The sequence below is a fragment of the Nannobrachium achirus genome (genome assembly GCF_963921795.1).
Source record: "Nannobrachium achirus genome assembly, chromosome: 20".
NCBI lineage: Eukaryota > Metazoa > Chordata > Actinopteri > Myctophiformes > Myctophidae > Nannobrachium > Nannobrachium achirus.
In genome coordinates, this window is record NC_137827.1 from 38,964,361 (window position 1) to 38,981,501 (window position 17,141).

The 17,141-nt window shown below is 43.1% G+C and overlaps 1 protein-coding gene across 1 annotated transcript in view; it reads left to right on the top strand.

Annotated features, from left to right (window-relative positions):
- Positions 1-17,141, top strand: part of alk (ALK receptor tyrosine kinase) — a gene marked incomplete at both ends in the record, with an annotated part of 854,498 nt that overhangs the window by 749,437 nt on the left and 87,920 nt on the right. The window contains one exon of the mRNA XM_080751036.1: positions 10,924-11,058. Coding sequence (XP_080607162.1) covers positions 10,924-11,058 — 135 coding nt within the window. The remainder of the gene's footprint in view (positions 1-10,923; positions 11,059-17,141) is intronic.

The following is a 17,141-nucleotide window of genomic DNA, read 5'->3' on the forward strand; positions in this document are numbered from 1 at the left end:
ACAAGCTCGCAGCGCGGCACTCGGTGCCGCGCTGTGAGCTTGTATATCTGCTATTTTTCAATAGATAAAGTTATTAGGGCCCCTCCACCTTGGGCCCCAGTAACTCAGTCCCACTTTCCTACCCCTTGTGACGCCCCTGATCACACTGGCCCTTTCCGGCGTTCCGTATCCCTGCCTGCGGAGGAGGAGGGGGAGGAGGGGGGCCCTCTTCCAGCGTGGTCAGAATGCTGAAGCAGCAAGGCCCTTTATTCAGTGGTTTTCATTATTTATTCTGCGTTTGAGCCACGGACCACATTTGATGAGATTTTAGCCCCTCAGTCCCAAAACTCAATCCACACAATCCCATGCCGTATTGACGTGAGATAGGAGAGATAACATTCTCTAATTGTGTAGACTTCTTGTAAATTGAGTAATGCACTCTTGGGAGTGTAAAATGAAACCAATAAGGGTTTAATTTTACAAGCAAGTATCCCAAGTATCCAGGGTTTTTAACCTTTTCTATGAATGCAATGTATCTGCAGGTGTCTAATCGGTATGTTAATATTGACTTACTTGACTTAATCCTCTTGGCCCTCTTGGGAGCATAGGGCGTCCACCATGGATCTCCACCTCACTCTCCTCTGTGCAATGGTTTTTGCTTCTTGCCAGGAGGTCCCTGTCTTGGACAGTTCATCAAGCGTGGACCGCCTCCAGTTGGATTTTGTTCTACCTGGCTTCCTCCTTGAGGATTGTAGTCTAGGGCTTGCTATGTTTCTTGGATCCTTTCTAAGTGTATGTCCGATCCATCCCCACTTTCTAATATATACTAATATATGTTAATACAATATAACTTGTACAATTTGGGGGGCTGCGTTTTGTCTCCCTGCTCTCTTGAAAGGTCATGTCTCACCTACTGTAGACACACAATCTGATCACCTAATGGTCCCCTGAGCAAGCAGGCAGGCTATATTAGCTCAATGGTAGAAATGTCAGCACTTGCGCAGGAAAACAAGTTCAAATACGGGTTGTAGAGGAAAGTTACATAGGCCCAATTCCAATGTCCTCCCTGTTGACTCAAGCCCTGTTGACTCACTGACTTACATGATGTCAGCTGGTACTGTAAGGGCTTGAGGGTGCATCCCCCTAGTGGTGAGCACAAGAATGTCTGGGTACTCAGATAAGAGGGTGCAGCTCCTAAATGAATGGAACTGCACTTTAGATGAGTGTTTTATTCATGACACTTTACATCACATTTAAAACTCTACTGAACTTATTAAAAGTCATTACTTTAAATTCTGTTGATTATTATAATATTTACGTTAATCAATTTGGTTTAATTCATGTTTAGATTAGAGGTTATAATATTATTCGATTTAAATTGCATTTCCATATTCTGTATCTACTTTGCACATTTCTCATTATATGTCCCCTTATTTTTTTTAACTAAATATATACCTTCCATTCCGTCTCCCTTTGAGAACAGGGAAAAAGCACTACTATTTTTTGACTTTCTGACTGCGATTCATGATTAATTTGCATGCATTTGGAGGATTCCCCTGGTAACGCTATGAACTGTGGGTAATTCCTTTGCTTAAGGCTGCAAATGTGCGGACTTACGGAAAGTCACCAAAAAGGGGCGGTCCCAAGCCCTCACTGACTTACCGATTTCAATTGGAACAACCCTCAAGCCCTTAAGCCCCAACGTGAATGCGCAAGTTGACTTTGGCTAAGTCAATGAGTCAGCAAGTCAACGGATTGGAATTGGGCCATAGATTTCGATACTATTTAAAACATGGTGGGGACCCCCTGGAACCATCTCAAGGACCCCTGAGGGTCCCTGGACCCCTCAGAGAGCGATTGTTTTTGGGCCTAGAGCGACATTATGTGTACTGTATGTAATTTATTTGCACTGAGTGGCTTTTCTTATACCTGAGCAATCAGAAACTCGGGCAGCAGCCCATGTATACTATTCATCAGACCTGCACATTAAATGCTTTATCTGTATCAAAGTCTCCCCGGTCATGGAGACTTAGGAGATCATATTTGTGTGAGGATTACTGGACTTTGGAATGAGCTATTGATTTTATCTGGAAGATTCAGAGAGAGGGAGACGGACTTATTTATTTTTTTACTTTGAAGCTGGAATTACTACAGTAGGTTTTTGTGCCCCTGAGAAAGTTTCAGCAGAGATTTCCAGTCATAGCCCATATCCCCAAGTCTATATATCGTCTGTCGGGTGGAAGCGTTGAACAGTGTGTCCAATGTTTATTGTTTGTTTTATTTCTTTAAAAAATAGCCTACAGCAGGGGTCTTCAAAGTTTTCAGGCCAAGGACCCCTTAGTTGAGAGAGAGAGATGAAGCAGGGACCCCCACAACAAATGTTAATAGATTCCTTATAGTTTCATTGTTTGACAGCACAATCATCAGTGTATTTTGGATTCATGTTAATGTGGGTTTTCAGATATTTAACCACTTGAATCGTCAATATTTAATAAACCTGACCTTTCACTCTGTCTGCTCTCTTGCCCTCCAAAGCTCTTTGCCGAAAATATAGGATCTACGGGGTTGTGAGCTTGTAGATCTGCTATTTTTGGCTAAAGTTCTCAGAATATGGACACTAGGATTCAAGTGGTTCATATAAAAAAGGGGGAAAACAAGTTTCTATCACACAAAGATTTTGAGGTCCCCTGCAGTAACTCTGAGGACCCCCTAGGGGTCCCGGACAGTGTCTTTGCTATTTTTACTACTTTTGTGCGGCACACTTCTATGATGAAGTAGTGGGTTATAGAAATCCATCCTTCTGAATATCTTCGCCTGGGTGGACAACGGGGATTTCCGGGTGCCATCATCTCCAGATGTATCATGGGATACTGAGTCTTTGCATCACTCCCAGGTGCGGGAGACCACAGTCTTTGGTAAACCACTTGAAAGACTACTTGACACGTTTTATCGTCGTCGGTGGCCAAGCATTGGATATATCAATTGACGCATTGCATCGCATAGCTTCAACGACCAACCGACTGTGGTGATCTCAGGTGGATAGGGAGGGCGTTCCACAGTTCCATGGTACGTAAAACAATGCCTGCAGTATAAAACGCGACCCTGCTGTACCGCTTTACCGTTCTTCTCCAGCGGAGTCAAGCATTCTGATGGAAACTGTCATGCGGTGACATCTGCTGCCCTCAGGGGGCACCGTAACGGCGGCAGCATTGTCTTTCCTCGAGTACAAATTTGTATTGTGTAATGTGGAGTTTACACCCTGAATGAGAGAACAGCGTGTTTCTATTTCCTGGAATGGAACGCAGCCAAAGCATTTGCAAATGTGTCGAGGCTACTAAACCGAGGGCGGGGAAGGGGGGCTCCCCTGCCATATGTATTGACGGTATTGTCATAAACGCCATAATGACTCTGGGCCAATGTGACACAGCCTGTGGGGGGACATGGGAGTTGAGTTTTCTGTTCTGGGTTGAGAAAATGATTAAAGAGATGAAGATGAAAGCTAGCATTTTTTGCCTTTTTCTTTTATTTTTTGCCCGTGTCCCCATAATGCCCCTGGAAATTATGACAAAGTGCCAGTGGGGAGAGATGGGTACGTTCTGTCTCCTCCCCCTATACCTTTGTGGGGGGAAGGGGGAAAAAAACACCACAATGCGGTGGACCCGTTGTCATAATTAAGAAACATGCAGTCAAGAGTGTCTGCTTATATTCAACCCCTGCATGCAGTCACCTCGTAGAAGATGGATAGTTGATGTATTTGGAGCAGAAGCATTTTACTCTCTTGTTTTGTTTTTTGGCAAGTGTCTCTTGGCTTAGAAGAGCACGGCAAAAAGGGAAAAACTTTTTTTTTCGTACCAACTTTGTGCCATTGTTTTTCCATCCAGGGTACAGCCCTGTTGAGAAAACCCGTCAATTACTTACTGCATATACTGTAAGCAAGCAGCGTGCTGGCTGTATCCCTCTGACAGTGCAACTGGAGACATTTCAATCTCTCCCCTTTTTAAATTAATGGTTCCCACACTTTTTCATGTCAATTGAACCACCAATTTGATATGTATTCGACTGCGGACCCCCCATCTGGAAATATTTTTGGTCCAGAAACCCCATTCAAGATTTGTGTTTTCAAAGGACCCACTTCACCCAGTCTTAATACTGTATAATTGGTCCTCACCAGTGGTGGAAAAAGTATTCAAATGTTTTACTTAAGTGAAAGTATCAATACTGCAATCTAGAAATACTTTGTTACAATTAAAAGTCTGGAACTCAGAATGTACTTGAGGAAAAAGTAAAAATGTATTTGGTATCAAAATGTACTTAAAGTACCAAAATTAAGAACGTTCCATTTATTCCGAATGTATACAATGTATAAAAATCTTTTGAAAACATGCGTCGCATTGTGGCACATTGTGAGCTTGTAGATCGGCTATTTTCAAATGGCCGAAATGTATAGTGGTCGAGGTATATTTTGTGTTAATAATCTACAAAGCAACTAGTAACTACTGCTGTCAAATAACTGTAGCGGACTGAGCCATTGAACTGGCCTAGAAATAACATTGTTTTCATTGATTTTCGTGTGGAAGCTGAGAAGGCAGTCCCGCCTACTTAGTTACATTCTTTTAGTGGGGTACATTTTTCATCACCGGGGAGCAAATGAGGTTTATATGAAGTCAACCCAGGGGGCAAAGGGGAACAGCGCAGGGGGGGGGGCATAACCTCCTCCCCCAGGCACTGGTTGGCTGTTATGGACTGTAATAGCTCTTGATGACTGTGTTATCAGCTCAACAAGCCAAAACCTGTGAGCAGCAGTGGTGGAAGAAGTAGGCTACTTGGATATTTAGGGGGCCTGTGACCTAAAGGGTTACTGTCACTTTAAGAATCATCTTAAAAAAACAAGTTAATATTTTTATGATGTCATTGTGGGTATGCGCAATTATAAGCCAATCAAATTAATTGTCTGTATAGCCTGACTGTATGACTACTTACTGTACTGGTCAGCTGTTGTTGGGCAGATTACACTGAGACAGTTTCAGACTGTTTGAGGATGCACACGGGAGAGAGACCACATGACCTACTACTGTATCATACTATTATAATTTCGGGGCTGACAGCGGGCTTTTAAGTAAAAATAGCAATACCACAATGTAGAGATTACTCTGTTATATAGGCTAAGAAAAGGGCCTGCATGTGTTCAGAATGTTAAATGTTAAATGAAACTCAAGAATCTAGACCTGCACCCGACTATGTGCAACTGGATATTGGACTTTTTTCAGACCGTCGGCAAGTGGTTAGAATGGGTACTTGTACTGCTTGTACACACACGATTGCGTGGCCACACACAGCTCCAACGTCGTCATCAAGTACGCTGACGACACAACAGTGATAGGCTTGATCGACAGCAACGATGAGACAGCCTACAGAGATGAGATTAGCGCTCTTACACGCTGGTGTGAAGAGAATAACCTCTCTCTCAACGTCGCTAAAACCAAGGAGCTGATAGTGGACTTTAGGAGGCCAACGAGAGCGCACTCCCCAATTCACATCGGTGGCATTGAAGTGGAGAGAGTCAGTGAGTTCAAATTCCTTGGGATGACCATTTCAGAGGATCTGAAATGGTCCACTCACGCAACACATGTGGTGAAGAAAGCACAGCAGCGGCTCTACTGTCTCCGACGCCTAAGGACTTTCAGGGTGAGCCCTTGCATCCTCAGGGCATTCTATAGTGCTACTATAGAGTGTCCTGACAAGTGGCTTCACCACTTGGTATGGGAACTGTACTGTTCTGGACCACAGGGCTCTGCAGAGAGTGGTGCGGTCAGCTCAGCGCATAGAGCGCATCATAGAAGGTGAGCTTCCCTCCCTCCAGGATCTACACGACAGGCGATGCACAGCCAAAGCTGAAACCATCATCAAGGACGAACATCACCCAAGCCACAGCCTGTTCCACCCACTGCCGCTTCCTCGACCCGGCAAGAGATACCGGAGTATCCATGAGCCACAACAAAAGACTGTGGCAAAGTTTTTATGTAGCAACTATAAGGCTGCTGAACGAAACTTGAGAACAAACCAAGTCTGCTGCTACTAGTGCTTAACTGAATCATTTTACTGACGCACTTTAATATAATTTTAAGAAACATGATACTGATTTTACACTACTGATTGTACTTTATTTTAGGACATCTTTATTACAATATACTGATTCTACATACTAGGCTTCACATTCCCTTTCTTTCTTTTATTTTTTTCTTGCTCTGAGCTGCAAATGTGGAAGTCTGCATAAACGAGCATTTCCCCTCACCTTGCCTACGTACTTGAGTGCATGTTACTTAGTCACTTTCCACCAATGCCTGTGAGTGCATGAGTCCTCTAAGCCTTTGGTTCTCAAAGTGGGGTCCAGGGACCCCCAGGGGTCCTTGAGGGAGTTCCAGGCGGTCCCCAGCTAAATGATAGTTAGGAACCAAACTGACCCTTACCCTTAGTTACTGACCCTTATGGTTTTGGATATATAAGGTTTCCACCTGACCGGAACGAATATTACATGTAGGCTACTGTGTACTCCTACAATTCTTTTCAGAAAAAACAAATTACCGGTAAAACATGATTTCAGAAATGTTCAAACACTTTTAGTGGAAAATAGCCGATCTACAGTACTCACAACAGTCGCGTCACCACACGTTGGGAGCTTGCATATCGGCTACCTTCACTATTTCTGAATAGGGCTTAAGTCATTAATCCATAACGTATTTGGGGATTTGGGAACACAATGTTTGGGTCTCAGCTGAAAATGTGCGGGAGCCCCCTGCTCTAAGGACATGAGAGCTCAAACTCTTCTTCAGCAGCGACCCAGAAATATTAATCCATGCTTGTCGCAAACCGTGTCTCACGTCTCAGATTGTCTAGCGCCTACCGATACGTCTGGGGAATTCTGAATGCAAGTTAAAATACTGTTTTTGTGAAGGCTTTGAGCAACAGAATCCCTGCTCTTAAAGGTACAGGAACACAGCGCATGTACAGTAACGCAGTGGAAAAAACAAAATGATTATCAGCTAATCTTCTTACAATAAACTCACAGAATCTCTGTACGTGTCGTGCAGGCCTCTTACTTGAAACAAAGTATACTGTATGTCTACGTTCAGAGGCGTCATTTGGGGAAACATGGGCTGGCAATAGCCACCCCCTTGTGTTCACATTTAACCTCAAATTCAGTTATTTTATGCATATTGCCTCCGACTCGGAAGGGTCCGCAACTCCGCATCGATATGCCGACGGGCAGGTATTCCGACACTAAAACTAACCCTAACTCTAACCCTAACCCTAACCCTAACCCTAAACCTAAACTCAGTAACCGTGGCGAGTAACTAACCTTCCGACGCTAGTCGGAACAGCGGCCCGTCGTCATATTGAGGGGACCCCGACTCGGAATAGTTTTTGAAGATTTCATCACAATCAATGCCCGTCCATCTACATGTGACGTGTTATAATTTAGACAAGGAAGCCTTTTATTGTATGCAACCATTAATGTCTTAACCACTTTCAAGGTGGCATGACTGGCATCCCAATTTTGGGAATGTCATTATTTCTTTCTGAAATTATGCCTCTGTCTACGTTGTGCTAATTATTCTTTTACTGGGTTAAAACAGGCGAGTACTTCTTCCACCACTTGTCTCCCAACAGCCAACACAGAGGCTGGCTATAAACCTATTTAGCCAGGCAATGGCTCTGCATGTCAAGTTCAAGTGGAGGCCAACGTCAATACAAATGCACTCTGGCCCTCATGAAAGTCTAATTCATAACGTCTGACATATTCAGAGAGCACTTGACGCAGGCGCCGGATGTCAAAATGATCTCCCGGAACGTGTTCACACCGAAGGAAAGGTCACATGCTCTCTTAGAACACAGACTTTTCTAATCTTGGCAGACAACCTCAGTTTATAATAATGTTAATCTGAGACTGAGCAAGGCTATATAGGCTCTACCACGCTGACCGTTCGAGTGTCCTTTACCATTCTAAGACCAGCCGTGGCATTTGGCTGCTTTAACAATTTTCCTGTCAGGGCTTTCGTTTCTTTCTCTTTTTTTTTCCACTGATTGCAGCACTTTGACCAAAGAAAGTGACTCATCGCAGGCAAGAAAAGATTGCTGGGGTTGGCTGGGGTTAGCCTCCTACTCATCATCTCCTCATGCCTTTCACCATTCCCTTCACGATGCGATGCTGCAAGAAAAGGCAGCAGAGATGAACAAACGAAATGATTTCATGATTATTGTTGTGTGTCAAGTTGAATAAAGCGCTGCTTACCCAGTGGTTTAAAGTACATGTTCTCAAGTACTGTACTTAACTAATTTACCGCCATTAAAAAAACCTCCGACTTTTGAGGTTGACTGATTTTCTTACCTTTTAATGTGGGCATGCACATTCTGTGTGCGCGCCGTCGTCTGCTCGCGAGCACACACACAAAAAAACTGTTTAATCCATGCCGCCATTGCTGCTGCAGTGCTGTCTAACAAGGAAGTGAACATAGGATAGTTTGGCACATAGGAACGCGTCCCGACCCCAAAGAAGCGTATCCGTTTACGTTTCCAGTCCCAAACCGGAAGCACTGTCTTTGGAGCACTTAGGAAAGGCCGATCGGCGATCCGATTTTTGATTGTTTTGAATTAAATCAAATTAATCTTATAGCTCAGGAAACTCGGCATGGCGGCCTGGAACAACGGGTATAACTCAGGGAAACTCGGGACATGGCAGTAAATGAGTTGAGTACAATTTTGAGGAACTTTTACTTTACTTTTACTTTACTTATTTAAAACGTTCAAGCTGGCGCTGTCCCAGAAAAGGCCAGGAACATGCTGTCTTTAGAAGAACCAGGTTCTACCATTCCAAGCCAATAAGCACCAGCCTTTTTACCTGGGAAAGTTGATATATCCGGTTTATAAAGTTGAGGGGGAACAGATCAAGGCACAGATAAAAGCTTGTGATCTCGGCCCCCGGGGAGGTGGTGGTGGTGGGGCTGACTGTAGCACCCAGAGACTTCACACATTACTCTGAAAGTGCTTGCCCACCTGGTGGCAAGACATCCAAAGGAGAGGAGCCTAATGTTCATTCAACTCCCCACCATGCTGTCTATCCCCATCAGGGACGTGCTGGGCCCCTGATTCAGCCCGGGAAAAAGAATTGGAGAGGCCCTCATTGCGTGCTATATAGAGAGAGATATAGTAGCTGCTGCTACTCAAAGATTTGCCATTTCAGATCATGACAAGTGACAAGCCAGTGGGCCAATTACATTAGTTATATTTTGTCATTGTCAGGTGGTAACCTTGTATGTCCAAAACCGTTTGTTTTGTATTTATCATTTAAAAAATGATTTAAACTAGTGAAAACAGCAGATCTACAAGCACACAACGCCTCGCGGTGCGAGGCGTTGTGTGCTTGTAGATCGGCTGTTTTCACTACTTTTGTGCAAACAGTTACATTTTTACTTTTGTGCAAACAGTTTAATTTTTTCCTAATGGCCGGCCTGGACCGGCCGGGAATGAACCGGCCATTCGGGAGTTGTCCCGCTTTTCCCAATGGCCAGCACGTCCCTGATCCCCATTACCGCTGAAGGAAGAAGCAGAACGAAATACGTGTATTAAAGTAGGCAGGGGTGTTGCACCAAATTCTGGGCCCTGGTTTCAAGGATTCACTGCGGGCCCTCCATGAATGTTCTTCATAGGGGAGGGGGTTTAACCCATTTAGACTGTGAGACTCGGAATTTAGACTATTTTGTGCTTTAACTATTGAAAAATAGCAGATATACAAGCTCACAGCATGTGCTGCGAGCTTGTAGATCTGCTATTTTTTAAAAATCGTGAAAAATTCTTCGTCTTTGAATATTTCAAATCCTAAGTTCTAAGTTCTTTTTTTTTGTTTTGTTTTTTGTGAAAAATCTTTGTTTCTATGTCAGTGGTGCTCAAACTTTTTCATGTGAAGAAAGAACCCCCAAAATGATATGTATTTATTTGGCCACGAACCCCCATCTCAAAATATTTAGTTCCAACATTATGTTGCTATATACTGTAGCTGTAGCCTAGCAACAACTACCCCAAAAAGGGTATTACCGGATTGAACAAAAGAAAAAACGCAAAAGGGGTTCCCAACAAAATGAACACTGCCCAAATACACATATACTTTGCAAACCAATGCTCCTAACAGAGGGTATGTGCGTGACATCATCATCATACCCGGCAGTTATGCAGGAACGCCTACTGAGTGGCAAAAAAAAACTTTCTGGCCTTGACAGCCCACTTTTTGGCCTTGACAGCCCATACATCCAAAAAATTGCAGCGCGAGGCGCTGAGAGCTTGTAGAACGGCTATTTTTGACAAATAGGTATGCTGTATAGAGGTAAAGTTTACAAAATATCAACGATTCAAGTGGTTAAATGTAATTAACATGAATGCAACATAGACTGATGACAGTCCTGTCAAACAAGTCTATGAATCCATCTATGAAATCGATGAAAATCGGCATCACACATTTATACAATATGTAGAGGGGGTCCCTGCTTCATCTCTCTCTCAGCTAAGGGGTCCTTGGCCTGAAAAAGTTGAAGTCCTCTGCTCTATACTGAATTAGTATTATGGGGCTGTTAAGTCTGACATCATTTTGTAGGCAGAGGAGAACTTTTAGGGCCAACTGGCCCCAAAAACCGTGAATCTTTTTACAATTTTTACTATTTACTAATTTTTCTTCTCTTTGTTGTTGAAAGGAAAGTGGTAGAATTATACTTTAGTCGTTATTTTTGTCTCGGATCTGTTGAAATAGCGAGGGACAGATATTGATAATAAACCTGCTTGGAGGTCTGACTACAAAATGATGTCACGGCTTAAAAGCCCCAATCTCCTCAATCTCTCTCTCTCTCTCTCTCTCTCTCTCTCTCTCTCTCTCTCTCTCTCTCTCTCTCTCTCTCTCAGCCAACGGCGAGTTCCCTCCGGTGGCGGCCAGCACCACCCGGCTGCCGTGGCCGACCAATCAGAACATCAAGACCACCACTCCGTGGGACGGGGACCCTCTGGAGGACGAGCTGCTCCCGGCCATCATAGATGAATGTGAGTTAGTTTGTGCTTCATGGCTGCGTCCATTGTTCTACAAGAGAGGTATGGCAACATGACTGGTGTCTTGCACGCGCGCCCTCGCGCGCGTGCAGGACACCAGTCATGTTGCCATACCTTAGCAATATATAGGCATGATGAAAAGTACATTTTATTATTTCCCCCTGTAGCCAAGGTATGGTAGCTGCCATAGCTTGCCATACCCATATTGACGCCTCTGCTCTCTCTCTCTCTCTCTCTCTCTCTCTCTCTCTCTCCATGGTCCAACAGGCAAGAGATTGCATGATGTGTGCTGTGTGTGAGGACCATGTCTTCCAACAAATATATTTTACCTCCTCAATTTCTCTCTGTCTCTCTCTCTCTGTGTCTGTGTCTATCTTTCTCTCTGTCTGTGTCTCTCGCTCTCTCGCTCTCTCGCTCCCTCCCCCTCCCCCCCCTCTCTCTCTCTCTCTCTCTCTCTCTCTCTCTCGGTGGGTCTGTTGAGCTCCCTTGCTCCTTTGCCACTCCTTTCAACCTTGCATCAAACAAGAACGGCCCGCATCCACATTGGGCCTTTACTCTCTCTCTCTCTCACATACACACACGTCACATACACACACACACACACACACACACACACACACACACACACACACACACACACACACACACACACACACACACACACACACACACACACACACACACACACACACACACACACACGTCGCACATAAACACACACACACACACACACACACACACACACACACACACACACACACACACACACACACACACACACACACACACACACACACACATACGTCGCACACACATGCAGGCACACACACTGGCAGCACATTAATGATTCATACTTTACTCAGCACGTGGACACATGGCATAATAATGCTTTGGCTGCAACAAAGTAAGTGTGCCACCTGCTGGCTTCCCGTGGAACCACATGCCAGGCTCAGTAGAGCTATGGTAGTGCAGAGGTCTCTGTTAGTCTGTTGTGATGATTCTGTGTAAAATCCCTCCAATTTGCAGTGGTGGAATAAGTACTCACATGTTTTACTTGAGTAAAAGTATCAATACTGCAATATAGAAATACTCTGTTAGGGCAGGGGTTTTCAAAGTGGGTGACGGGGCACCCTGGGGTGCCGCGACGGCAGTCCAGGGGTGCCGCGAGATCATTTGATAATATTTGGAATTTATTTGGACAATTAAAGAAATATTTAGTATCATTTTAAACTTGAAGTACAAAGTTATTTTCAGTCAGTTCTAACCAAATTATTATCTCAATGTTTTCCTCGCAACATAACATAATCACTAAAATATCGTCACTGTCAGGCAGAAACCTCTGTCGCACAAAACTAATGAAAACAGCCGATCTACCTGTACACAACGCCTCGCATCTGTTTTCACTAGTTTAGTACATTTTATAGATGATAAATACAAAAGGTTTTGGACATACAAGGTTTCCACCCGACAACGACGATATTCTATAAATGTAAGGTGCTGGGAGTGAAAATTATAATGTAGGGGTGCCTCGGATTAAAAAAATATTCATAGGGTGCCCTGAGACAAAAAGGTTTGGGAACCTCTGTGTTAGGGTACAGTCACACCAAAGTATGGTTGCCAGCTGATAAGCGGATTCTGCCAATGCATTTCAATGGGAGTGGAGCGGAATTTGGGAGAAATCCACGAATGGAAATCCACTGAAAATCCACTCCATTCCTGTTGAAATGCATTGGCAGAATCCGCTTATCAGCTGGCAACCATACTTTGGTGTGACCGACCGTACCCTTACAAGTGAAAGTCCGCAATTCAAAATGTACTTGAGTAAAAGTACAAAAGCATTAACAACAAAATGCACTTAATGTATTAAAAGTAAAAGTTCAAAATGTTTGAAAATGGCAGATCTACAAGCTCACAACGTGAGCTTGTAGATCAGCTATTGTCAAATAGCCGCAGTATAAAATAGGGCTAAAGTGGTTAATGTATGTTTTATAATATTATAATTTATATCTGCAAAGTAACTTTGAAAGTTTTCAAATAAATGTAGTGGAGTAAAAGAAGAATATTTGGATCCGATATGTAGTGGAGTAGAAGTAAAAGTATTGGAAATACTCAGGTAAAGTATACATACCTCAAAATTTTACTTAAGTAAATGTACTTAGTTATTTTACACCACTGCCAATTTTTCTCCTGATGATGACAGTGGAGTGATGCAGACTTGTACTATTGATGAATTGAATGCAATGGAAAGAAGCCCCCTGGGGTCTGTTTTGTGTTATCCTTTTAGCATAACCTTTGACCGTACTACCCGTCTTGTTAGCAATCTTGTTAATACATTATTCAAGAAATCTGTCATAACTTTGACATTTCACACTATACGGTCTCTGAAACTTTCCCAAACAGTTTATGTTTATGGGTTGCGATTAACAGACATGTGCACACATAGACATCAAAGGGGGCTTGAGCCCCTGCCCTTTTACCCGTCTGTAAAAAGTGCCCTCTCCAGACCATGAATGCAGTTTTTACTATGGTGAAAGAAATGCAAATGTCCCTCTTTCCATGCCATACCTGAAGGCAGCATTCAAGAGAATTGCCTTGTCCAAACTCTACTGAACTTCAATGAAGCGTATGTTGAAAGAATTGCCCTCACTGTGTAGAAATCCATGCCATTACACCACATCTCCAGTATTGCCTTTTTCATGCTTAGTTCAGTGTGGTATCAGGTTACATTTAGGAATATAGTGAGGTTTAGGTATAGTTTTATGGAGGTTAAGGTTAGAAATAAGGTTAGGTTTAGGGTTAGTGTTACCGAGGTTAAGAATAAGTTTAGGGTTAGGCCTTGTTTTACTGAGGTTAAAGTTAGGAATCAGGGTAGGTTCAGGCATAGTGTTACTGAGGTTATGGTTGGGAATAAGTTTAGGGTTAGGCCTTGTTTTACTGAGGTTAAGTTAAAGATGGGGTGCCATGATTTCCCCCTCTATAAAACAAGATTATCTACTATTATGATTATACTAGGAGGAAGAATCTTTCCAAAAAAGTGTACAGAAAGAGTTAAAATTATGTTTTTATGTGGCCACACCCACCAGTTCATTGGTATGCGTGGTTGTCATGGTGGGTGGTGACCCAGCTGAAGTTAGCCACACCCACATGTGTTGGGTGAATGGTAATTAGGGGAGGGGTTGATTCTATGATGTAATAAGTATGGGTGTTTTTGGAACTGACCCAGCAGGTGGCATCCTCCAGCTAAAAACCCAAATAAAAAGAGAATGCATAATTGCTCATAACAACCACACCAGGGGGTCTAATGAAGTACTGTCAACCTCCTAGACACATGAAAACCAGAAAAAGTACAAAACTATGGCACCACCTCTTTAAGGAATAAGGCTATGTTTATTAGGCATAGTTTTACCGGGGTTAAGGTTAGGAATAAGTTAAGCCTTAAGGGTTAGGCCTTGTTTTACTGACGTTAAGTTTGGGAATCAGGTTAGGTTCAGGTATTGCGTTACTGAGGTTAAGGTTAGGAATAAGTTAAGGGTTAGGCATAGTTTTACTGAGGTTACGTTAAGGAATGAGGCTATGTTTATTAGGCATAGTTTTGGTGAGGTTAAGGTTTGGAATAAGTTAAGTGTTAGGCATAGTTTTACCGAGGTTACGTTTAAGTATTCCTTGTGGCAACCGCTCAGAGGCCGAGCGTGTTTCGGGGGCGAGCATTCTCTGGTGGCGTGGCGTCTAATGTGAAGACCTGCACTCTAAAAGCGAATGTTTCCCATAAATGAAAAGGTTACATGAAGAGCACTGTGCTGTTGTCTTTTCCATATGCGTCACAGCCGGTGAGTTTCTGAGATGATGATGATGAGGAGGACCGGTCTAGACACAGTTCCTACGCTCTCGCTTTCAGGGAATGTAATTGCGTTCATCAGTATCTTGTTTACTCTCCCTGCCCGCAAAACAGGCTTTTTTTGTGACATTTAAAGCAAAAGGAATACATTTATTTTTTGGTTCACCTTCCATTTGAGACTTGTCAGCAGACACACACGCACACACGAGCACGCGCACGCACGCACGCACGCACGCACGCACGCACACACACACACACACACACACACACACAAACACTGTACAATCTCTAGAGGTTATTTTTGTGCAACAACGGGGAAAAAAAGAGTAAATAAATACGTCACCAATTGGTTTCTACAGACCTGTTCTGAAGCCACTATTTCCTGTTCCCAAAAGCAACCGGAAAATGAATGATATTTGGCGGAAGGGCAGCGAGGACGGGACCATCATTTACAAAAACCTCATATCATGATAAAGCAGACTTTAAACTATAGCGACAGAAAGCATAAAGTATTTATGACAATGGTTATTGAGTCCGGTCAAATCCCCATTGTAATCAATGGGTTGGTATTGTTCTGAAGCCAGCAGGAGGGGAACAGACAGACAGACAGACAAACACACGCATACCGTATATTCTTTTTGACATTTACGCGGCTTAAACTCAAAGGAAGACATTTTTGTTGCGGGTTCACCTTCCTTTTGAGACTTAATAGCAGCCTCACGCACACACACCTCCTCCCTTGGCAGTAGCCTAGCTCACCTAGACTCTACAGTATCTGCCATTGCTAACACAAGGCAGCAAGCAGCATGTGCTAGTGTCTGGCTATGCGAGGCTACCTTGCATCGTAGTCGAAGATGACGTTAGCTTCCTTGTGGTGATGATACGTTTGTCAGTGGTCATCGTTGCTGGTGCTGCTGATCAGGCGGCTGAGATGGTTCCGGATCAGCATCTTTGTTGGTGGCGCGCCATCCTTTGCCGAGTGCGTTTACTCCTCAGGTGTGTGACCCCTTCGTGGCATAAAGAACGCCGATTAGCTGCAGCTGACGCCAGGTGGTTGGGTTTGATGTTGCACCTCTTTAGAGTCTGTTTCAGCTGGTCTTTATACTGCAGCTTTGGACCACCAGGCTTCCTGCTGGCTGACCAGAGCTGTCCATAGAGCACCTGACAGGGCAAACAATTAATTTACATGGTTACAAAATTATTTTTTTCATTAATATTTTTATTGGAAGTTTAGGCACATTCACATCTGTAGATATACAACAAGCTTATACAGCAGTATGGAGAGACAACCTCTTCAGAATATAAGATACCATTCTTCTGGCCTACTTCCATATATAATTTTTTAACTTTTTTTTAAACAAATACACATATTTATATAAAGAAACAAAATACAAAGAGTAAAACGTAAAAACAAAAACAAAGCGAAATAAAGGGGTGAGTGAAAGAGAAAGAGAGAGAGAGGGGGGGGGGGCTCAGTCAATCAGTGAATGGGGATTTGATGGATCTGACTCTTGGAAAAGAATGCCAAGAAAGGATCCCATTTTTGGGGGAATGTAGTTAGATTACCTTTAGTAGAATATCTGATCCTTTCTAATTTTAAGAACGACATCACTTCTCTCAACCACTGGGTACTAGGGTGGTTTAGTGGATTTCCATTGGAATGGTTACAAAATTCTGATGGGCTGAGACCATTGGCAATAAGGCAGGTTGAATCAGTAGTGTTAGGAGAGTAGAGCTAAGCAGATATTAAAAAAAGGCCAATAAACATGACTTTTACTCATTGCAGATGATTGTACTGTACCTATGACTTATGCAGAAAGTGAGTTTTGTCTCTCCTGAAAACCTTATGATTATTACCTATGAGTCTAACGATATTTACATATTTACCATAATATGTCATAAATGTAAGGTTCAAAACATTTACAGTGTAATTCAGGGGTTGCAGTGGATGAAAAAGCCATGGCTCAGTGCCCTGCAGCCGAAAGGAAAAAAGAAGTGAGAACTACTGATATATTACATTAAGACCATAAAAGCCAGATGGCTCCAATCTCCTCAGGAGAGCGATATGGGGGGACATGCAAGATCATAGACACTTTTTTTTTGCTTTCCACCCCGAAGACATTAACCCATTTAGACCTAGAATTATGTAATGCTTTAACTATTGAAAAATAGCAGATATACAAGCTCACAAGCTTGTAGATCTGCTATTTTTGAAAAATCTTGAAAATGTGTGCACATTTTT